The 24,127-nt window shown below is 42.8% G+C and overlaps 2 protein-coding genes across 9 annotated transcripts in view; one reads left to right on the forward strand and one right to left on the reverse strand.

The window, feature by feature from the left end:
* The window catches only part of LOC110498693 (aryl hydrocarbon receptor nuclear translocator-like protein 1), a 29,211-nt gene extending 15,434 nt beyond the window's left edge, over positions 1–13,777 (reverse strand). Inside the window, exons 1-4 of one of the 6 annotated variants that reach the window (XM_021575336.2) lie at positions 13,625–13,769; positions 13,138–13,276; positions 3,806–3,846; positions 2,234–2,322 (exon numbers count right to left, since the gene is read on the reverse strand). In XM_021575336.2, coding sequence (XP_021431011.2) covers positions 2,234–2,322; positions 3,806–3,846; positions 13,138–13,190 — 183 coding nt within the window. In that variant the 5' untranslated portion in view covers positions 13,191–13,276; positions 13,625–13,769. Of the gene's footprint in view, positions 1–2,233; positions 2,323–3,805; positions 3,847–13,137 lie in introns of all 6 variants that reach the window. The other 5 variants (XM_036958066.1, XM_021575334.2, XM_021575350.2 and 2 more) reach the window with 5 other exon arrangements.
* A 5,821-nt stretch (positions 13,778–19,598) lies between these two features.
* si:ch211-266k8.4 (carabin) overlaps positions 19,599–24,127 on the forward strand; it is a 54,227-nt gene continuing 49,698 nt past the window's right edge. For 2 of the 3 annotated variants that reach the window (XR_005038629.1, XR_005038628.1), the window contains exon 1: positions 19,599–20,044. Coding sequence is in view for 1 of the 3 variants with exons in the window: in XM_021575388.2 (XP_021431063.2) it covers positions 19,914–20,044 (131 nt within the window). In the remaining 2 variants the exon portion in view is untranslated. The remainder of the gene's footprint in view (positions 20,045–24,127) is intronic. The other variant, XM_021575388.2, reaches the window with a different exon arrangement.

Raw genomic sequence — 24,127 nt, forward strand, 5'->3', positions numbered from 1 at the left:
ATCTCCCTCACCAACTTCAAACATCTGCTATCCGAGCAGCTAACCGATCGCTGCAGCTGTACATAGTCTATTGGTAAATAGCCCACCCATTTTCACCTACCTCATCCCCATACTGTTTTTATTTATTTATTTTTATTTTTCTGCTCTTTTGCACACCAATCTCTACCTGTACATAACCATCTGATCATTTATCACTCCAGTGTTAATCTGCATAATTGTAATTATTTGCCTACCTTCTCATGCCTTTTGCACACAATGTATATATAGACTCCCCTTTTTTCTACTGTGTTATTGACTTGTTAATTGTTTACTCCATGTGTAACTCTGTGTTGTCTGTTCACACTGCTATGCCTTATCTTGGCCAGGTCGCAGTTGCAAATGAGAACTTGTTCTCAACTAGCCTACCTGGTTAAATAAAGGTGAAATAAAAAAAAAAAAAATCAGTTTGTATGATGGCAATTTGCATATACTCCAGAATGTTATGAAGAGTGATCAGATGAATTGCAATTAATTGCAAAGTCCCTCTTTGCCATGCAAATGAACTGAATCCCCCCAAAAAACATTTCCACTGCATTTCAGCCATGCAACAAACGGACCAGCTGATATCATGTCAGTGATTCTCTCGTTAACACAGGTGTGAGTGTTGACGTGGACAAGGCTGGAGATCAATCTGATCATGCTGATTGAGTTCGAACAACAGACTGGAAGCTTTAAAAGGAGGGTGGTGCTTGGAATCATTGTTCTTCCTCTGTCAACCATGGTTACCTGCAAGGAAACATATGCTGTCATCATTGCTTTGCACAAAAGGGGCTTCACAGGCAAGGATATTGCTGCCAGTAAGATTGCGCCTAAATAAACCATTTATCGGATCATCAAGAACGTCAAGGAGAGCGGTTCAATTGTTGTGAAGAAGGCTTCAGGGCGCCCAAGAACGTCCAGCAAGCGCCAGGACCATCTCCTAAAGTTGATTCAGCTGCAGGATCAGCGCACAACCAGTACAGAGCTTGCTCAGGAATGGCAGCAGGCAGGTGTGAGTGCATCTGCACGCACAGTGAGGCGAAGACTTTTGGAGGATGGCCTGGTGTCAAGAAGGGCAGTAAAATAAGCCACTTCTCTCCAGGAAAAACATCAGGGACAGACTGATATTCCGCAAAAGGTACAGGGATTGGACTGCTGTGGACTGGGGTAAAGTCATTTTCTCTGATGAATCCCCTTTCTGATTGTTTGGAGCATCCGGAAAAAGGCTTGTCCGGAGAAGACAAGGTGAGCGCTACCATCAGTCCTGTGTCATGCCAACAGTAAAGCATCCTGAGACCATTCATGTGTGGGGTTGCTTCTCAGCCAAGGGAGTGGGCTCACTCACAATTTTGCCTAAGAACACAGCCATGAATAAAGAATGGTACCAACACATCCTCCGAGAGCAACTTCACAATGCCTTTTCCAGCATGATGGAACACCTTGCCATAAGACAAAAGTGATAACTAAGTGGCTCAGAGAACAAAACATTGATATTTTGGGTCCATGGCCAGGAAACTCCCCAGACCTTAATCCCATTGAGAACTTGTGGTCAATCCTCAAGAGGCGGGTGGACAAACAAAAACCCACAAATTCTGACAAACTCCAAACATTGATTACGCAAGAATGGGCTGCCACCTGTCAGGATGTGGGCCAGAAGTTAATTGACAGCATGCCAGGGAGGATTGCAGAGGTCTTGAAAAAGAAGGGTCAACACTGCAAATAATGACTCTTCATCAACTTCATGTAATTGTCAAAAGCTTTTGACACTTATGAAATGCTTGTAATTATACTTCAGTATTCCATAGTAACATCTGACAAAAATGTCTAGACACTGAAGCAACAAACTTAGTGGAAATTAATGTGTCATTCTCAACTTTTGGCCACGACTGTATATACTGTTTTCTATAACATCTACTGCATCTTGCCTATGCCGTACGACCATCGCTCATCCATATATCATATGTACATATTCAACGTTTTACATTTGTGTGTATATGGTAGTCGTTGTGAATTTGTTAGATATTACTGCAATGTCGGAACTAGAAGCATTTTGCTACACTCGCATTAACATCTGCTAACCATGTGTATGTGACCAATCAAATTTGATTTGAAAATTGTATTTATAAACACAAGGAAGTGAAATTTCATCACCAAAGTGCATTTTCACCCACTCTGGGCAGAGTTGGTAGACACCCCATAGTGAGTGATACCATACCGTGGTTTGAGATGAAGAGAGAGAAACACCTCCTGGTTGGTTGGCCTGGCTTCTATTCCTCCTCTGGGACACTGGGATAGGTGCGCTACCTGTACAGAGAAGAGGACTGTCAGATGTGTTCCGACTATGGCACAAATCCTAACATTCTAGACCTAGTTTACACATCACAGAAACTCAAGCAATAGGCTATGTTGGAAGGTCAAGGATCAGTGTTTTTCACTAGCGCCAGCTATACTGCCGGTTACACACTTATTTTCAGCCGGGTACTTTTTCCAAGTTAGAGAGAAATTAGTTAATTTTATTTTTTTTTAAATTTTTTTTACAATTAGCAAGTCAGAAGAAAAGTCAGCCCAGCCCTCTCCCACTAGAATGAACTATAAGAATTAGGCTTGGGTAAATACCTGCAGTCAACTTGTGCAATACGTTAGAAGATAAAGATCATGTTCTTCATTTCACCGGTCATTTCAAGCTTACCAGTAGTCACCAGCCACGTGGTGTTTATTTACAGGCAGACAATGACGAGAGAACAGAGTCTTGTGAGTCACTAACTGTACTGCAGCAAGTGCCAGGTGACCTAGTTACAGTATGGAATGTGCTAAAAGTTATACAGTTGTGCATTTGGTTTGCTAATTTAGTAGCTAGTTAGCTATCTAGCTAAGTGGTTAGCTTCTTTCAAAATCAAGCATTGTTTTGTAATCGCAGAGAATCCCCTCTTATATCAATAGCCTTGCCGTCTAATATTGGTTTTGTGAGTGCAGCAAACTGAGTAGAATTTTTTGTTAATGCTATAACTTTATGAGCTGGGATGTCTGTCCTGAAAATTGTTTAGGTCAGAGACTATATGCAATGTACTCGTTAGCATTTATCATTCTAAATGGGATTTTCCATGTATTTGTTAGCATTGCTAAGATTCAGATTACAGCGACTCAGTGGGGTTCGAAAATAGCGGCCCTTGTGTTCAGCAATGTGTGTTGTGTACACTACGGTTGCAGTCAAATTTCTTTACACAGAAGGAGAAAGCATGATGCTCCTTTAACATCTATGTGGGTCAATTTGCACGTCCCATATAATGTGGTAACGATGAGTCGAAATCCACTTAGCCTATTGTTTTCTGGCACAATCATTTATTTTCTTTCACGATTCATATGCAGCCAAAGTGCTAGCGCATAGGCTTACTCTTTTTTATTGATGAAAAGCAAGCTTGACTAGTTTATAAATGGTGTCGAACTGACTGAATTAAGTCGATCTCATATCGTTATCATTCATAAAATCATAGTTATGTCCATGGTACTGCCTAAAGAACAAGTAAACTAAAGATCTCGTTTGTATTTTTTCAATATGAAGTCCATTAGGACTTGCCAGATCCAAATCGCATCAGTAAGAGAGCAGTTCATTTGTCTCCCTAATTTGCATTCTGGTAGGCTTTTTGGTGAATATCTGCAGATAAATTATGAAAACCAAAGAATCTTCCTCACTGCAGGAACAATAGGTAGGCAAGAGGAGTGAGCCTCACTCTGGTCCAAAATATAAAAGAAAACAGAATTCATTGTTTTAAAAGCTAATTATACTTACACGGTATTTTCAAATACAATGGAGTAGTCAACTGCTGCTTTCTGTGTAGCAAAGTTCATGATTAACACCTGCTTCATTCTTCAATCATACCTGTATTGCAGATAGCTGAGAAAATGCCTCTTAAAAAGGAAGCTTGACGTCTGACAAAGTCTGCAGACTCTTACAAGATTCTTTAAGAAGACATCTGAGTGAGTTGTTTAAGTGTTTTTTAAAATGTATTAATGACATACTGCAATTCACAAAGAGTTGCAAACAATTGTTGAAATTCTTTCACTAATTTAACTGATGTTGTTCGCCCTCTTCTCTTAACAGGTATGGATCCAGAAATTAATTGAGCATCTGTTCTGTTTATTTTACAGACCCATTTTGTCATTTGAAAAAAGTACCAATCACACAATTTGTTTGATTAAAAATTACCTTTACAATTATTTTATATTTTCTGATTAAATCAAATATATAATTTGAAGAACACACATAATTGTGGCAATTCATATCTTGCAGTAAAATACTTGGATCTCAAGAGAAGACGGGTTAAATGTTCTGCTACTTAGAAAATAGTCCTGATGCAATAGGCCTAGACAATATCCCCCAAAATAACAATACACTTAATTCATACATTTTCAGTAATTTAGGATGTAAACACAATAGCACACAAAAATAAATCCAATCTGGGAGGTAAACTCAAAGTATTCAATATTTGAATAGTGTGGCTCAGTTGGTAGAGCATGGTGCTTGCAATGCCAGGGTTCTGGGTTCAATTCTCAAAGGGGACCATTACGGGGAAAAAATTATGAAAATGCATGTAAGTTGCACTGGATAAGAGCGTCTACTAAAATGTAAAATAATTTTGCTGTGTATTTTGGTTGTAATCAAGGCATTTGAATATACCAGAGGCCACCAAAAGAGTTTGTTCAGCAAAACAATTCTTAACCTGGGAGGTGCAAGCCACCCCAGACCCCCTTGGCCAGGGGGATCCTGGCTGGCTACTCCATGTGCTTGTGGAAAAGACTGAAGGATGTCAGCATAAAAGCAATTTCACATTAAAGTCGTCTTGAACTGAACATTAAATAATGGCCACATAATATACTATAGGTTATTATTAATCAGGAGGGTTAGAGTCTTGATTGAATGGATTATACATGCAAAATACTATTCCATTTATCTTATTCCATTGAGCCAACCATTAATTCATGGCTATTTTAGGCCTTTCGAGGTCACTCTCGACAGTAGTTTAAAAGGCTTCTTTTCTTCCTGGCCTGAAAAAGAAAAGCACTTCTTGTTAGTGTTTTCTGAGGGAGTGGGACAAAGCACTGGGAAAACCACTGTGTCATGATCAAAACAACGCGAAGCAGAAAACTGGGTCAGCCTCACCGGCTCAATTTCTCTCCTTTATTGCATACAGCTGCCTACTTACAGCATTGGCAATGGATAGCCTAGTTTGATTAAAGCATGGTCTCTGAGGATATAATCACAGAATGGCTCCCAGGCACAGCTGAGGACATAGTGTAGTTCCATTCCATAGAAAGCTTATTCCATGGCCCATGGATTTACAACCAACAGTCATGACAGAAGTCTCAGAAATGATCCATCATGCCAAGAACACATCAAGGAACTTGTGAGCATATTCAAAATGCAAAAAGGCAGTTTGGAGCATTACATGTGAGTGTAACATGTTACCAAATAAAGCACCGGTATTCGGACACAATGTTGGACCCTGCCAAAGTACAACTCACTGGCAATGAACAGGCTTTACGGAGTCAAAAACCTGCCAGCCAAAGTTGTCACAAAGCAGCATTGTTTGGTTAGGTACAGTACACTAGCTAGCAGTCATAGTCCACATTTATTTATTTTTTCACCTTTATTCAACCAGGTAAGCTAGTTGAGAACAAGTCCTCATTTACAACTGCGACCTGGCCAAGAAAGCAAAACATAAGTATTCAAACCCTTTACTCATTACTTTGTTGAAGCACCATTGGCAGTGATTATAGCCTTGAGTCTTCTTGGGTATGACACTACAAGCTTGGCACAACTGTATTTGGGGAGTTTCTCCCATTCCTCTCAAGCTATGTCAGGTTGCATGGGGCGTGTCACTGCACAGCTATTTTCAGGTCTCTCCAGAGATGATCGATCGGGTTCAAGCCCGGGCTCTTGCTGGGCCACTCAATGACATTCAGAGACTTGTCCAACAGCCACTCCTGCGTTGTCTTGGCTGTGTGCTCAGGGTCGTTGTCCTGTTGGAAGATGAAACTTCACCCCAGTCTGAGGCCCTGAGTTGTTTAAAAAAAAATAAAAAAATTCAAGGATCTCTCTGTACTTTGCTCCGTTTATTTTTCCCCTCAATCCTGACTAGTCTCCCAGTCCCTGCCGCTGAAAAAGTCCTTTAGGTGCCTATTGGCAAACTCCAAGTGGCTGTCATGTTCCCTTTACTGAGGAGTGGCTTCCGCCTGGCAACTCAACCATAAAGGCCTGATTTGGGGACTGCTGCAGAGATCGTTGTCCTTCTGGAAGGTTCTCCCATCTCCACAGAGGAACTCTTTCAGAATAAACATTGGGTTCTTTGTCACCTCTATGACCAAGGCCCTTCTCCCTCGATTGCTCAGTTTGGCTGGGTGGCCAGCTCTAGGAAGAGTCTTGATTGTTCCAAACGTCTTCCATTTAAGAATGATGAAGGATACTGTGTTCTTGGGGACCTTCAATGCTGCAGAAATGTTTTGGTACCCTTCCCCAGACATGTGCATCGACACAATCCTGTCTTGGAGCTCAACGGACAATTCCTTTGACCTCATGGCTTGGTTTTAACTCTGACATGCACTGTCAACTAGTGATGCACAGACATGACATTTTTGGCCGATACCGATAGCCGATATTTTCCTTGCCAAAAAAACCCCCAATATCAATAACCGATATTTACAATTTTAGCTGCTTTTAAGCCCGAGTTACACCAGAAACACACAGTCCCTCCATCAGTGCTCAGACTGTCCGCAATAGGCGCCGTTAGAAATGGCAGCAGTTTTACAGGCGCCCAACCAATTGTGCTACTATGCAGGTTTTTTTCACGTTATTTGTAACTTATTTTGTACATAATGTTTTTGCAACCGTATCTTACGGAAAAAAAGAGCTTCTGTATATCAGGACAGCGATCACTCACCTCGGAATAGATGAAGATAAAATCTTCAACAAGGACGACGCACAAGACATTCTCCAAACACCCCACAGGGCCGATCCCCGTTATTTGCAAGACGAAGCGACCCAGGTACAGAGGACAAAGAGACGGATGCCTGGTCAGGACCCGGAGAAGGCGACTGGGAAAGCTGCCGTTACCGTCAATACTACTCGCCAACATGCAATCATTGGACATTAAATTAGACGAGGTATGATCACGAATATCCTACCAACGGGACATCAAAAACCGTAATATCCTATGTTTCACGGAATCGTGGCTGAATGACGACATGGATATTTGTCTGTGCATATTCGTATACAAGAGCTGGTGCACGATATCTAAGGAAGTCTCTAGATTATGCTCGCCTGAAGTAGAGTATATTGTGATAAATTGCAGGCCACACTACCTGCCTAGAGAGTTCTCAGCTATACGTTTTGTGCCTGTTTATTTACAACCACAGACAGATGCTGGCACTAAGACGGCACTCAGTCAGCTGTATAAGGAAATAAGCAAACAGGAAACCACTCACCCAGAGGCGGCACTCCTAGTTGCCGGAGACTTTAATGCAGGGAAAGTTAAATCAGTTCTACCAAATTTCTATCAACATTTTAAAATGTGTAACCAGAGGGACATTTTTTTGAGATCACCTGTACTCCACACACAGAGACGCGTACAAAGCTCTCCCTCGCCCTCCATTTGGTAAATCCGACCACAACTCTATCCTGATTACAAGAAAAAATTAAAGCAGGAAGCACCAGTGACTTGGTCTATAAAAAAAGTGGTCAGATGAAGCAGATGCTAAATTACAGGACTGTTTTGCTATCACAGACTGGAACATGTTCCGGGAATCCTCCGATGGCATTGAGGAGTACATCACATCAGTCATTGGCTTTATCAATAAGTGCATCGAGGACATCATCCCCACAGTGACTATACGTACATACCACAAGCCATGGATTACAGGCAACATTCGCACTGAGCAAAAGGGTAGAGCTGCCGCTTTCGGGACTATAACCTGGAAATCCTGCTATGCCCTGCGACGAACCATCAAACAGGCAAAGCGTCAATACAGGGCTAAGATTGAATCATACTACACCGGCTCCGACGCTCGTCTTATGTGGCAGGGCATGCAAACTATTACAGACTACAAAGGGAAGCACAGCCGCGAGCTGCCCAGTGACACGAGCCTACCAGATGTTTTTTATTTAAAGTCCGTAGCCATGAAGTGCTTTGAAAAGGTTGGTAATGACTCACATCAACACCATTATCCCAGAAACCCTAGACCCACTCCAATTTGCATACCACCCAAACAGATCCACAGATGATGCAATCTCTATTGCACTCCCCACTGCCCTTTCCCACCTGGACAAAAGGAACACTTACGTGAGAATGCTATTCATTGACTACAGCTCAGCGTTCAACACTATAGTACCCTCAAAGCTCATCACTAAGCTAAGGATCCTGGGACTAAACACCTTCCTCTGCAACTGGATCCTGGACTTCCTGACGGGCCGCCCCCAGGTGGTGAGGGTAGGTAGCAACACATCTGCCACGCTGATCCTCAACATTGGAGCGCCACAGGGTGCGTGCACAGTCCCCTCCTGTACTCCCTGTTCACCCACGACTGCATGGCCAGGCACGACTCCAACACCATCAATAAGTTTGCAGACGACACAACAGCCTGATCACCGACAATGACGAGACAGCCTATAGGAAGGAGGTCAGAGACCTGGCTGGGTGGTGCCAGAATAAAAACCTATCCCTCAATGTAACCAAGACTATGGAGATGATTGTGGACTACAGGAAAAGGAGGACCAAGTACGCCCCAATTCTCATCGACGGGGCTGTAGTGGAGCAGGTTGAGAGCTTCAAGTTCCTTGGTGTCCACATCAACAACAAACTAGAATGGTCCAAACACACCAAGACAGTCATGAAGAGAGCATGAAAAAGCCTGTTCCCTCTCAGGAAACTAAAAAGATTTGCATGGGTCCTGAGATCCTCAAAAGGTTCTACAGCTGTAACATTGAGAGCATTGCAAGGCACTACAGCGGGTAGTGGGTACGGCCCAGTACATCACTGGCGCTAAGCTGCCTGCCATCCAGGACCTCTACACCCGGCAGTGTCAGAGGAAAGGCCCTAAAAATTGCCAAAGACCCCAGCCACTCCAGTCATAGACTGTTCTCTCTACTACCGCATGGCAAGCGGTTTCGGAGTGCCAAGTCTAGGACAAAAAGGCTTCTCAACATTTTTTCCCCCAAGCCATTAGACTCCTGAACAGGTAATCAAATAGCTACCCGGACTATTTACATTATGTGTCCCCCCCCACCCCGCTTTTTACGCTGCTGCGTATATATGTTCATCATATATATCTAGTCACTTCAACCATATCTACATGTACAATCTACCTCAATCAGCCTGACTAACCGGTGTCTGCATGTAGCCTCGCTACTTTTATAGCCTTGCTACTGTATATAGCCTGTTTTTTTACTTCTTTCCTTACCTATTGTTTACCTAACACCTTTTTTGCACTATTGGTTAGAGCCTGTAAGTAAGCATTTCACTGTAACGTCTACCTGTTGTATTTGGCACGCGTGACAAATAAACTTTGATTTGAGAGAGGCTGGACTGAGGGCTTGTAGGCCTGTTGTAAGGCAGGTCCTCACCAGACATCACCGGCAACAACATCACCTTAGGGCAAACCCACTGTCGCTAGACCAGACAGGACTGGCAAAAAGTACTCTGCACTGACGAGTCGTGGTTTTGTCTCACCAGGGGTGACGGTCGGTTTTGCGTTTATTGTCAAAGGGAATGAGCGTTACACCGATGCCTGTACTCTGGAGCGGGATCGATTTGGAGGTGGAGGGTCTGGAGTGGTGTATCACAGCATCATCGGACTGAGCTTGTTGTCACTGCTGGCAATCTCAACGCTGTGCGTTACAGGGAAGACAACATCCTCCCTCATGTGGTACCCTTACTGCAGGCTCATCCTGACATGACTCTCCAGCATGACAATGCCATCAGCCACACTGCTCGTTCTGTGCGTGATTTCCTGCAAGACAGGAATGTCAGTGTTCTGCCATGGCCAGCGAAGAGCCCGGATCTCAATCCCATTGAGCACGTCTGGGGCCTGTTGGATCGGTGGGTGAGGGCCAGACCCATTCCCCCCAGTAATGTCCGGGAACTTGCAGGTGCCTTGGTGGAAGAGTGGGGTAACATCTCACAGCAAGAAAGGGCAACTCTGGTGCAGTCCATGAGGAGGAGATGCACTGAAGTACTTAATGCAGCTGGTGGCCACACCAGATACTGACTGTTACTTTTGACCCTCCCTTTGTTCTGGAATACATTATTCAATTTATGTTAGTCACATGTCTGCGGAACTTGTTCAGTTTATGTCTCAGTTGTCGAATCTTGGTATGTGCATACAAATACTTACACATGTTAATTAAGTTTGCTGAAAATAAATGAATTTTGCTGAGTTTAGGTATGCACGTCAGCTTTGACATCAGTTGTTAAACTAGACATCAGCCGATACCGAGGTTGCCATTTTTAGCTAATAATCGTCCGATTCCGATATGTTCACCGATATATTGTGCATCCCTACTGTTAAGCATTGAAAATGCACTTTTTGGTTGAATTAACCTGTTAGAGCTCTAGGGGCGCTATTTCATTTTTGGATAAAAAACGTTCCCGTTTTAAGCGCGATATTTTGTCACGAAAAGATGCTCGACTATGCATATTCTTGACAGTTTTGGAAAGAAAACACTCTGAAGTTTCAGAATCTGCAAAGATTTTGTCTGTAAGTGCCCCAGAACTCATTCTACAGGCGAAACCAAGATGATGCATCACCCAGGAATTAGCAGAATTTCTGAAGCTCTGTTTTCCATTCTCTCCTTATATGGCTGTGATTGCGCAACGAATGAGCCTACACTTTCTGTCGTTCGCCCAAGGTCTTAGCAGCATTGTGACGTATTTGTAGGCATATCATTGGAAGATTGACCATAAGAGACTACATTTCCCAGGTGTCCGCCTGGTGTCCTGCGTCGAATTCGGTGCGCAATTGCCAGCTGCTTCCACTTTACCATTTGATTCAGGGGAGAAAGCATGTGTCCAAGAACGATGTATCAATGAAGAGATATGTGAAAAACACCTTGATGATTGATTCTAAACAACGTTTGCCATGTTTTCAGTCGATATTATGGAGTTAATTTGGAAAAAAGTTTGCGTTTTGAGGACTGAATTTATGGATTTTTTTTGGTGGCCAAATGTGATGTATAAAACGGAGCTATTTCTAATACACAAGGAATCTTTTTGGAAAAACTGAGCATCTGCTATCTAACTGAGAGTATCCTCATTGAAAACATCAGAAGTTCTTCAAAGGTAAATGATTTTATTTGAAGGCTTTTATGTTTTTGTTAATGTTGCGTGCTGGATGCTAACGCTAATGCTAACGCTAAATGCTAACGCGAAATGCTGACTCTAGCTAGCTACTTTTACACAAATTATTGTTTTCCTATGGTTGAGAAGCATATTTTGAAAATCTGAGATGACAGTGTTGTTTACAAAAGGCTAAGCTTGAGAGATGGCATATTTATTTCATTTCATTTGCGATTTTCATAAATAGTTAACGTTGTGTTATGCTAATGAGCTTGCTGATAGATTTACACAATCCTGGATACAGGGTTCTTTTCATAGCTAAACGTGACGCAGAAAACGGAGCGATTTGTCCTAAACAAATAATCTTTCAGGAAAAACTGAACATTTGCTATCTGAGAGTCTCCTCATTGAAAACATCTGAAGTTCTTCAAAGGTAAATGATTTTTTTGAATGCTTTTCTGTTTTTTTGTGTAAATGTTGCCAGCTGAATGTTAATGCTAAATGCTACGTTAGCCATCAATACTGTTACACAAATGCTTGTTTTGCAATGGTTGAGAAGCATATTTTGAAAATCTGAGATGACAGTGTTGTTAACAAAAGGCTAAGCTTGAGAGCTAGCATATTTATTTCATTTCATTTGCGATTTTCATGAATAGTTAACGTTGCGTTATGGTAATGAGCTTGAGTCTGTATTCACGAACCCGGATCCGGGATGGGGAGATCAGAAAGGTTAAACTATACTATTTTCTTTAGTAATCTAGTGGAGGAAAAGTTGCAAAAAATATAAAATAGTAAAAGTACAGATACCCCAAAAAACTATTTAATTAAAAATACTTTAAAGTGCTACTGAAGTATTTTACACCGCTGATTTGTGTCATTAGAAAATGTAGGCCTGCCTCCCGGGTGGCACAGTGGTTAAGGGCGCTATACTGCAGCACCAGCTGTGCCATCAGAGTCCCTGGGTTTGCGCCCAGGCTCTGTCGTAATCGGCCGCGACCGGGAGGTCCGTGGGGCGACGCACAATTGGCCTAGCGTCGTCCGGGTTAGGGAGGGATTGGTCGGTAGGGATCTCCTTGTCTCATCGCGCACCAGCGACTCCTGTGGCGGGCCGGGCGCAGTGCGCGCTAGCCAAGGTTGCCAGGGGCACGGTGTAGCCTCCGACACATTGGTGCGGCTGGCTTCCGGGTTGGATGCGCGCTGTGTTAAGAAGCAGTACGGCTGGTTGGGTTGTGTATCGGAGGACGCATGACATTCAGCCTTCGTCTCTCCCGAGCCCGTACGGGAGTTGTAGCAATGAGACAAGATAGTAGCTACTACAAATGTTGTTTTTTTTAAAAGTTGCAAATAATGCTCTCTTAGCAGGTAGCTAACCCCATTCCTTGAGCATTTGGTTAGTATGAATGATACAGATATAAAGTCGTTATAGATGTCATGAAATGCAATCAGGTTCTATTTGCATGTGGGAATGTCATGAATACATCCCTTGGAATATTGCCACTTTACTTTTATTATTAGTTACTGGACCACCTCGTGTGTCACTTTCAGACAGCCAAGCTGGGTTTCCACTAGCTCACTCAAACTCTTGGGGGCATTCTGCCTTCTCATTACCGTTTTCAGCCATTGGCTTTGCCCACGATTGGCTCATGTGAACTACAATCCCGACGCTGTCGACGCTGTTTTAACGTCTAGAAATATCAATAATGATTGCGTGAGATATGACTTTCTAAACATATTGCCCTCATCTTTCATCAACAAGAAATAATCCTTCAAATATATTTAAAAAAAATACACTTACTGTTGCAGTTTTGCACAGATCCATACAGCTATGGTTGCCTCCAATGCCCACATGCAGGATTGCCCCGAATTGCAGGAACGCCCACATGGGGGAGCGCTCACATGCAGGAACGCAACGAATTACGGGCTGCAGTTCCACACTATTATTAACGAGCCCAGCTAGCTCCAACTAATGACGTATCCAACTAACGTTGGATGATACCCCTGTCCAGCAAAAAAAAAAAGCTACAGACCCTAACTAACGTTAACATTACTAGGCTTGGATATTTTAGTCCACAGCTAAAATACACTTTCATCTAAGACACTTCTAGCCACAGCGAAACGTTAAGTTTACATTGTCCTAACTTGGCTAGCCCTAAATTAATCTTGTTATCTAAGGTAACGTTAGTTAGCTGACGTTAGCCAACTAGAACCGCGATATATAGCTAGCTATGCAACTAGCCATTAGTCATCACGACACATGCTGAAAATATTATGTATCTACTTACATGAGATGAACTAGCTAGGACATCTCCATCTAATGGACCCCTCTGTCTAATGTTACGTGAACTGTGATATAAAACGGTAACGTTACTCTGTCTGTGACCTACTTTCTCCCTCCGTCATGACCAGTGCTGCACCACTAACCTAGTTTTTCTAAACCAATTGCACAGGAGGACGACACTACGTATTTTCTCTCACCAATCAGAAAACGATTGAGAACAGGAAAAGATAACGGACATACTACCTTCCAATTACAGAGTGCCAATATTTTCCGAGGTGGGACCTGGCCGATGGCAATGGGCGGATTCGATTATGCTGAACCGCGGGGAACCGGGCAAGGGGCCGTTACGTCATCGGCGACAGCGGGTAGGGAGAAGCGGCCTGGTCATGTTTTCAAAAAGGCAGCATGGTGCATCGTCCAGAAACAATCTTTTCCATAAAATACTGTTCTACGTCTCTTTTCCATAAAATAAACGTTAGAATTTTCTAACTGGTTTTCATTTGGGAAGGCAGATAAATCTAAAAAGCAATCACTTTTGCATGTGAAAACACATAATCCTACTCATTACTTCACGTACTCCTACGTCACTTTGTTCTCTGTGAACTGTGAATGGGGCACCTGTCTCACACCCGGGAGGTAGCCCGGTTCCAAAACGAATGCAATTAACTTTCACCCTTGCAAAACACGCCGACAACGGGCGCCCGGACGATATTAATCGAACCCCCTCACTGGAACGTCTTCACTGGCCTGGGCTGATCCTCGATGGTCTGGAAGGGCTTCCTCCCCTGTATTCTCCTTCTTCCCATCTGCACATAACAGTTTAATCATATACCTGGTACTAGGTATCATTCACTTAAAGGGCATACTGCCACTTTTCAACCTCAAAGCATCCTTAGCCCATCCAACTACCTTTTCCCCATACTGTATTTATTTATCTTGGTCCTTTTCATCCCAGTATCTCCACTTGCACATTCATCTTCTGCACATCAATCACTCCAGTGTTTAATTGGTATATTGTAATTACTTTGTCACCATGGCCTATTTATTGCCTTACCTCCCTTATCTTACCTCATTTGCACACACTCTATCTATACTTTTTCTACTGTATTATTGACCTTATGTTTGTTTATTCCATGTGTTGTTGTATGTGTCAAACTGCTTTGCTTTATTCTTGGCCAGGTCACAGTTGTAAATGAGAACTTGTTCTCAACTAGCCTACCTGGTTAAATAAAGGTGAAATAAATAAATACAAATATTAATTATTTCTGGCACCATCCCAGTGTCTACAGTCGTGGCCAAAAGTTTTGAGAATGACACAAATATGAATTTTCACAAAGTCTGCTGCCTCAGTTTGTATGATGGCAATTTGCATATACTCCAGAATGTTATGAAGAGTGATCAGATGAATTGCAATTAATTGCAAAGTCCCTTTTTGCCATGCAAATGAACTGAATCCCCAAAAAGCATTTCCACTGCATTTCAGCCCTGCCACAAAAGGACCAGCTGACATCATGTCAGTGATTGTCTCGTTAACACAGGTGTGAGTGTTGACGTGGACAAGGCTGGAGATCATTCTGTCATGCTGATTGAGTTCGAATAACAGACTGGAAGCTTCAAAAGGAGGGTGGTGCTTGGAATCATTGTTCTTCCTCTGTCAAGCATGGTTACCTGCAAGGAAACACGTGCCGTCATCATTGCTTTCTACAAAAAGGCCTCACAGGCAAGGAAATTGCTGCCAGTAAGATTGCACCTAAATCAACCATTTATCGGATCATCAAGAGCTTCAAGGAGAGCGGGTCAATTGTTGTGAAGAAGGCTTCAGGGCGCCCAAGAAAGTCCAGCAAGCGCCAGGGCCGTCTCCTAAAGTTGATTCAGCTGCGGGATCGGGGCACCACCAGTACAGAGCTTGCTCAGGAATGGCAGCATGCAGGTGTGAGTGCATCTAAATGTACAGTGAGGCAAAGTCTTTTGGAGGATGGCCTGGTGTCAGGAAGGGCAGCAAAAAAGCCACTTCTCTCCAGGAAAAACATCAGGGACAGACTGATATTCTACAGTTAGGGATTGGACTGCTGAGGACTTGGGTAAAGTCATTTTCTCTGATGAATCCCCCTTACGATTGTTTGGGGCATCTGGAAAAAAGCTTGTCCTGAGAAAACAAAGTGAGCGCTACCATCAGTCCTTTGTTACGCCAACAGTAAAGCATCCTGAGACTATTCATGTGTGGGGTTGCTTCTCAGCCAAGGGAGTGGGCTCACTCACAATTTTGCAAGAATGGGCTGCCATCAGTGGCCCAGAAGTTAATTGACAGCATGCCAGGGCGGATTGCAGAGGTCTTGAAAAAGAAGGGTCAACACTGCAATATTGACTCTTTGAATCAACTTTATGTAATTGTCAATAAAAGCTTTTGACACTTATGAAATGCTTATAATTATACTTCAGTATTCCATAGTAACATCTGACAAAAATGTCTAAAGACACTGAAGCAGCAAACTTTGTGGAAATTAATATTTGTGTCATTCTCAACATTTTTGGCCACGACTGTACAAAACGGTGCGTTTCCATGATCTGTGGTTAAAAATATGAAAAAGAAAGGTCCTAAAAAATGCTTCTCTTTGACAACAAAAAGTACATTAAAGCTGCAATATGTTAATTTTTGGGCGACCCAACCAAATTCACATAGAAATGTCAGTTATAAATCTGTCATTATCTTTGAAAGCAAGTTTAATAAGTGGTAGATCTGTTCTATATGCTCTAATTCTATGCTTCCCATTCTTAAATGTGGTTTTTTTGTCTTTTACATTCAGTTTTGTACACCAGCTTCAAGCAACTGAAAATACAATATTATTTTTATTGAAAATTCACAGTGGTTTAGATGGTACAATATTCTCTACATTCTCTATGCTTGTTTTGTCACATAAACTGAAATTAGGCGAACAATTAGAATTTTAGCAACCAGGGTATGGCGGAGAGATTACTGCATAGTCCACCTTTAAAATAAAAAAAGAATGCCACATTCAAAACAATTGGGAACTCGGAACTCAGAACTTGGATCTGACTTCAGTGCGATCAAGACAAATGGGAACTAAAAAAAAAACTAGGTCCAACTAGAAAAAACACTTTTAAACTGTCATCCAACTAGAGATTCCAATTCGGAAACCTGAACATCTATCTAGAGCTCTGACTTGAAGATCACTGATGTCATGATTTGACCAAAAGTATGTGGACACCCCTTCAAGTGGATTTGGTTATTTCAGCCACACCGGATGCTAACAGGTGTATGAAATTGAGCACACATCCATGCAATCTCCGTAGACACACATTGGCAGTAGAATGGCCCGTACTGAAGAGCTCAGTGACTTTCAATGTGACACTGTCATAGGATGGCCACCTTTCCAACAAGTCAGTTTGCTCTGCTAGTTTCCCCGGTCAACTGTAAATGCTGTTATTGTGAAATGGAAACGTCTAGGAGCAACAACCTAGACATACGGCTCAGCCGTGAAGTGGTAGGCTACACAAGCTCACAGAACGGGACCGCCGAGTGCTAAAGCGCATAGCATGTAAAAATTGTATTCGGTTGCAACACTCACTATCAAGTTCCAAAGTGCTTGTGGAAGCTACGTCAGCGCAAGAACTGTTCGTCAGGAGCTTCATGAAATAGGTTTCAATAGCCGCCACACACAAGCCCAAGATTACCATGCATAATGCCAAGCATTGGCTGGAGTGTTGTTAAGTTTGCCGCCATTGGACTCTGGGGCAGTGGAAAACGTACGTTTGGTGGAAGAGGGATAATGGTCTAGGGTTGTTTTTCATCGTTCGGGCTGGGCCTCTAAGTTCCAGTGAAAGAAAATCTTAATGCTACAGCATACAATGACATTCTAGACGATTCTGTGTTTCTAACTTTGTGGCAACAGTTTGGGGAAGGCCCTTTCCTGTTTCAGCATGACAATGTCCCCATGCACAAAGCAAGGTCCATACAGAAATGGTTTGTCGAGTTCGGTGAGGAAGAACTTGACTGGCCTGCACAGAGCCCTGACCTCAACCCCATCGAACAACTTTGGAATGAATTGGAATGGCGACTGCGAGCCAGGTCTAATCGCCCAACAGCAGTGCTCGACCTCACTAACACTCGTGGTTGAATGGAAGCAAGTCCCTGGAGCAATGTTCCAACATCTAGTGGAAAGTGTCTGTTGTAGCAGCAAAGGGGGGACTCACTCCACATTAATGCCCATGCTTTTGGGATGAGATGTTTGACTAACAGGTGTCCACATAATTTTGTATTTGTACAAAAGTATGTGGACAAAAATATTGTATTGTGCTGGACATAATGAAAATGAGTTTGAAAGGTGGTGGAATTTCCCATTAATCTAGCCTGGGTTTCCAGATGAGTGCATCAAGAGAGGAGATGGAGAGAAATACACTTTTGACAATTGGGATGTAGTAAGGCTATAGCTAAATGGCTAGGTATTGGGCCACAACATGTGTTTGCGATCCGAGTTGCCCAGATGGACAGCCCTCTGAATTCGCTACACTTGTGTGATAAATGGGCTTGCATCCCATTTACTGTAGATCTTTAAAGTGTGTTTACAGGGTCAAAGATGCATGGGTCTCATAACAGTAAAGAGACAGAACGTGCCTCCCAAAATGGAGAGGGACTTCTTGGGGTTGTGGATGGTTGGCAAGTGAACTGTGTTCAAACCCAGCAAGTGTGACATGGGGAATTTGAATATAATGTAGCCTTATTGTGTCAAATTGTTGTGTTATTTTTTATTTAACCAGGCAAGTCAGTTAAGAACAAATTCTTATTTTCAATGACGGCCTAGGAACAGTGGGTTAACTGCCTTGTTCAGGGGCAGAATGACAGGTTTTTACCTTGTCAGCTCGGGTATTCGATCTTGCAACATTTCCGTTACTAGTCCAACACTCTAACCAGTAGGCTACCTGCCGCCCCATTATGAGGAGAGATCCAGAGTCAGAGCTAAAGTAATAAAAGCACAGTGAGGAAGCACAAATCAGAGAACTACATCAGCAATGCAGCAATAATTTATTTCAAGTCTTGGTTTACAAATGCTAAAACAGATCTTCCATATTAAAAACCCATTAATATGTCAAATATGTACAAGACAATAGTCCCATGCGTTAGCTGATAAAGCAATTGATTTAACTCACTCACAAACAAACAAAAACATTGTTTTACAACACTCATGGGAATAAGTGGCCAGGAACAAGGAGAGCAGGTTTCTGTGGACTATACTTATGGGGAATCACAAACCACCCCCTCACCCCTACCAACTCATTCAGAGGACCCTCTGTTGTCAAGTGTGGCTGACGAAACACTGACTTCCATCGAATGGCGAGGGGATCAATAAACCCATTAAATTCGGGACACACTCATGACTTGATCGATAAACCCATTAAATTCGGGACACACTCATGACTTGAATGATGCAATTCATGTTCCACATTTCAATAAAATACGCATTCAATTCAAATTAACAATTTCCTGCTGTCATTTTGCAATGTGTCAATTTCAAGCTGTCATTTTTGTTTAATGTCAAGCCTTGTAATCAGACACAAACAACTGCAGTGTCATATAATTAGGCATGTCTCTCAATACTTTTGAATGAAATTGAGCAAACTCCAAACATATCACAATGCATGTTGTTGTTGGGATAGAACTTCACTTTGGAGCCTGCAGTCTTGCTCAAAATGGTTATCGGAGGGTTTAATTAGCACCTATATCCTTTAAAAAAAAAATATATATATATATATATATATTCCACTGCTTTAAGCAGTGCATTACTACACACATGCCAGGAAGGTGGTGATTTGTGATTCCAACTCACATCACATCTTCCCTAAACGATAAGAAAAGTCTGGCTTTCATACTGCTAGAAATTTTCCCAACCTTGATTATGATTCACAACACCTTGGACTGTCTAAGGCCATAAGGAGGCATTCAAGAACTCCGACTTTTACACAAGGGTCATTGCACCGCCACTGTTTGCTACAAGATACAAAGGCCCAATTTATTTGATAGTACAGATGCAATGGTTTATGAGATATTGGCCTAATTCGGAGAAAACATTGCTCAGTAGGCCACACACACATCAGAACGTTTGAAGCAGTTGTGGATCTTGAATACACCCCACTTTCATTTGTCAGTTGTGAATGACGTAAACCGAAATAACGGGCGCGGTGTTTGAACGTTGACAGTGTTCCAGAGAAACAAAGTAGCGAACCGTATAACATTTCATGCACAGTCTTTGAAACAGTTACAAAGTAACTAATTTAGAATGGGTAGAAGAAGAAGCAGCACATTCTCAATTAAAAGGCGCGCTACTGAAGGTTTGGTGTTTGACGAATTCGGGTTTGCCCAGACTAAAAGAAAGGACCAAAAACTTCAACACCGATGTCACGATTACAGGTAGGCTTATTTACATTCAATTGCATTTCATTAATGACAATCAAGGTTTAGGATTGGATGCAGGTTTATCAACAATGTTTTTTAGGCTGTTTTTGTTGGACAGGACTAGACTGGATGTGGCCCTTGATCACGACCCTCAGTTCCATTACACACATTGTTCAAAGGCGTGTTCTGTAGGGAGAGTTTTCAGATCCCCGATGCTCGTTCTGAACATTGACATGCATCACTTGCAGTACGGTTTAGGAAATATAAGAACCTTATCTTTCATAGCAGCTAGAAATAATAAAAACGTTTATATTGATACACACCTTGATAGGGTAAATCAAATCACATTTATTTACGAAGCCCTTTTCACATCAGCCGATGTCACAAAGTCCTATACAGAACCCAGCCTAAAACCACAAACGGCAACCAATGCAAAAGCATGTTGGCTCGGGAAAAACTCTCTTGAAAGGCAGGAACCTAGGAAGAAACCTTGAGAAGAACCAGGCTCTGAGGGGTGGCCAGTCCTCTTCTGGTTGTGCCGGGTGGAGAATGTAACAGTACATGGCCAAGATGTTCATAGATGACCAGCAGGGTCTAATAACAATAATCATCATAATGATCACAGTGGTTGTAGAGGAGTAAATGTCAGTTTGCTTTTCATAGCCGACTTTTCAGAGTTCGAGACAGCAGGTGCGAGAGTCGAAAACAGCAGTTCCGGGACAAGGTAGCACGGCCGGTGAACAGGTCAGGGTTCCCTAGCCGCAGGCAAAACAGTTGAAACTGGAGCAGCAGCACGGCCAGGTGGACTGGGAAGGAGTCGTCAGGCCAGGTAGTCCTGAGGCAAGGTCCCAGGGCTCAGGTTTCGCCGAGAGGGGAGGAGGGAGAGCGAGGTACAGCACATTAGAGGGAGCATACTTAAATGCACACAGGACACCGGATAAGACAGGAGAAATACTTCAGATATAACAGACTGAGCCTAGCCCCCCAACCCAAACTATTGCAGTATAAATACTGGAGGCTGAGACAAGAGGGGTCTGGAGACACTGGCCTCGTCCGACTATAACCCTGGACAGGGCCAACCAGGCAGTATATAACCCCTACTTTGTCAAAGCACAGCCTCCACACCACTAGAGGGATATCAATAGATCACCAACTTACTACCCTACAAGGCTGAGTATAGCCCACGAAGATCTCCCCCACGGTACGAACCCAAGGGGGTCGCTAACCCAGACAGGAAAATCATGTCAGTGACTCAACCCACTCAAGTGATGTACCCCTCCTAGGGACGGCATGGAAGAGCGCCAGTGACTCAGCCCCCGCAATAGGGTTAGAGGCAGAGAATCCTGGTGGAGAGAGGGGAACCGGCCAGGCAGAGACCGCAAGGATAGTTCGTCGCTCCGGTGCCTTCCCGTTCACCCTCACGCCCCTGGGCCAGACTACACTCAATCATAGGACCTACTGAAGAGATGAGTCTTCAGTAAGACTTAAAGGTCAAGACCGAGTCTGCGTCTCTCACATGGATAGGTAGATCATTCCATAAAAATTGAGCTCTATAGGAGAAAGCCCTGCCTCCAGCTGTTTGCTTAGAAATTCTAGGGACAATTAGGAGGCCTGCGTCTTGTGACCGTAGCGGTACGTGTAGGTATGTACGACAGGACCAAATCAGAGAGATCGGTAGGAGCAAGCCCATGTAATGCTTTGTAGGTAAACAGTAAAACCTTGAAATCAGCCCTAGCCTTAACAGGAAGCCAGTGTAGACGCTAGCACTGGAGTAATATAATACAATTTTGATCAAGGTTCGGGTCAAGATTTTAGCAGCCATGTTTAGCACTAACTGAAGTTTATTTAGTGCTTTATCCGGGTAGCCAGAAAGTAGAGCATTGCAATAGTCTAATAATCTAGATGTGACAAAAGCATGGATTAACTTTTCTGCATCATTTTTGGACAGAAATATTTAGATTTTTGCAATATTACGTAGATGGAAAAAAAAGCTGTCCTTGAAATAGTTTTGATATGTTCACTAAAAGAGAGATCATGGTCCAGAGTAACGCCGAGGTCCTTCACAGTTTTATTTGAGACGACTGTACAACCATCAAGATTAATTGTCAAATCCAACAGAACAGTGGTTCCCAAACTTTTTATAGTCTCGTACCCCTTTAAACATTCAACCTCCAGCTGTGTACCCCCTCTAGCACCAGGGTCAGCGCACTCTCAATTTTTTTTGTTGCCATCATTGTAAGCCTGCAACACACACTATATGATACATTTATTAAACATAAGAATGAGTGTGAGTTTTTGTCACAACCCAACTCGTGGGAAGTGACAAAGAGCTCTTATAGGACCAGGGCACAAATAATAATGATCAATCATTTTGCTCTTTATTTAACCATACATATAAAACCCTATTCACAATTTTCAATGTACAAATTACTCACCACAGGTTAATGAGAAGGATGTGCTTGAAAGGATGCTCTGCAATGTTGGGTTGTATTGGAGAGTCTCAGTCTTAAATCATTTTCCACACAGTCTGTGCCTGTATTTAGTTTTCATGCTAGTGAGGGCCGAGAATCCACTGTCGCATAGGTACGTGGTGCAAAGGGCATCAGCGTCTTAACAGCGTGATTTGCCAAGGCAGGATACTCTGAGCGCAGCCCAATCCAGAAATCTGGCAGTAGCTTCTGATTTAAAAAACATTTTCACAGAACCGCTTGTTGCAATTTCAATGAGGCTCTCTTGTTCAGATATCGGTAAGTGGACTAGAGGCAGGGCATGAAAGGGATAACGAATCCAGTTTGTGTCATCTGTGTCGAAAGTACCTGCGTAATTGCACACCCAACTCACTCGTGCTTCACTATATCACATTTGACATTGTCCGTAAGCTCGAGTTCATTTGCACACACAGTCATACAATGATGGAAAGACTTGTGTGTTGTGTCCTTGTTAATGCAGACAGAGAAGAGCTCCAACTTCTTAATTATAGCCCCAATGTTGTCCCTCACATTGAATATAGTTGTGGAGTGTCCCTGTAATCCTAGATTCAGGCAAGGAAAAAACATCACACACAGAGGCCAGTCGTGTGAGAAACCCGTGATCATGCAAGTGGTCAGACAAGTGAAAATGATGGTCAGTAAAGAAAACTTTAAGCTAGTCTCTCAATTAAAAAAATGTGTAATTACTTTGCCCCTTTAACTTCTGTATGTTCTAAAAGCGTTACATGGTCGCTGCTCATGTAATTGCATAGTGCAGAAAAAACACACGTTCAGGGGCCTTGCTTTAACAAAGTTAACAATTTTCACTGTAGTGTCCAAAACATCTTTCAAGCTGTCAGGCATTCCCTTGGCAGCAAGAGCCTCTCGGTGGATACAGCAGTGTACCCAAGTGGCAGGCACGTTACCACTCCACTATGTCTCCTTGTCATGGCTTTTGCACCATCAGTACAGATACCAACACATCTTGACCACCAAAGTCCATTTGATGTCACAAAGCTGTCCAGTACATTAAAAATATCCTCTCCTGTTGTCCTGGTTTCCAGTGGTTTCCAGAAGAGGATGTCTTCCTTAATTGACCCCCCATAAACGTAATGGACATACCACCAGGAGTTGTGCCAGGCCCGCCATGTCTGTTGACTCATCCAGCTGTAATGCATATAATTCACTGGCTTGTATGTGAAGCAGTAATTGTTTCAACACATCTCCTGCCATGTCACGGATGCATTGTGAAACAGTGTTGTTTGATGAAGGCATTGTCTATATAGCTTTTGTGGCCTTTTTTGGCCTTTTCCCTTAGCATTGCCCCAGCCATATCCGCGGCAGCAGGAATAATTAAGTCCTCGATAATAGTATGCGGCATGCCTGTCCTAGCCACTCAGTAGATCCCTATATAAAATATGCTTCTTACCCCTTCTTATTAATGGTATCTGTTGCTTTGGCTTCAGATACCATTAAAATCGCATGGCATGCTTTCGCTGTAAAGCCAATCGGACAATGCAGTTAGATAAACAAGACTTTAAGCTTTTAACCGATGAAAGACACTTGTATGTCCATAATTGTGCGGGCCATCCAATTTCACCGGAAGTTGTCAGCCCTTTAAGACACTGAT

The sequence above is a fragment of the Oncorhynchus mykiss genome, chromosome 2 (assembly GCF_013265735.2).
Source record: "Oncorhynchus mykiss isolate Arlee chromosome 2, USDA_OmykA_1.1, whole genome shotgun sequence".
Classification (NCBI taxonomy): domain Eukaryota; kingdom Metazoa; phylum Chordata; class Actinopteri; order Salmoniformes; family Salmonidae; genus Oncorhynchus; species Oncorhynchus mykiss.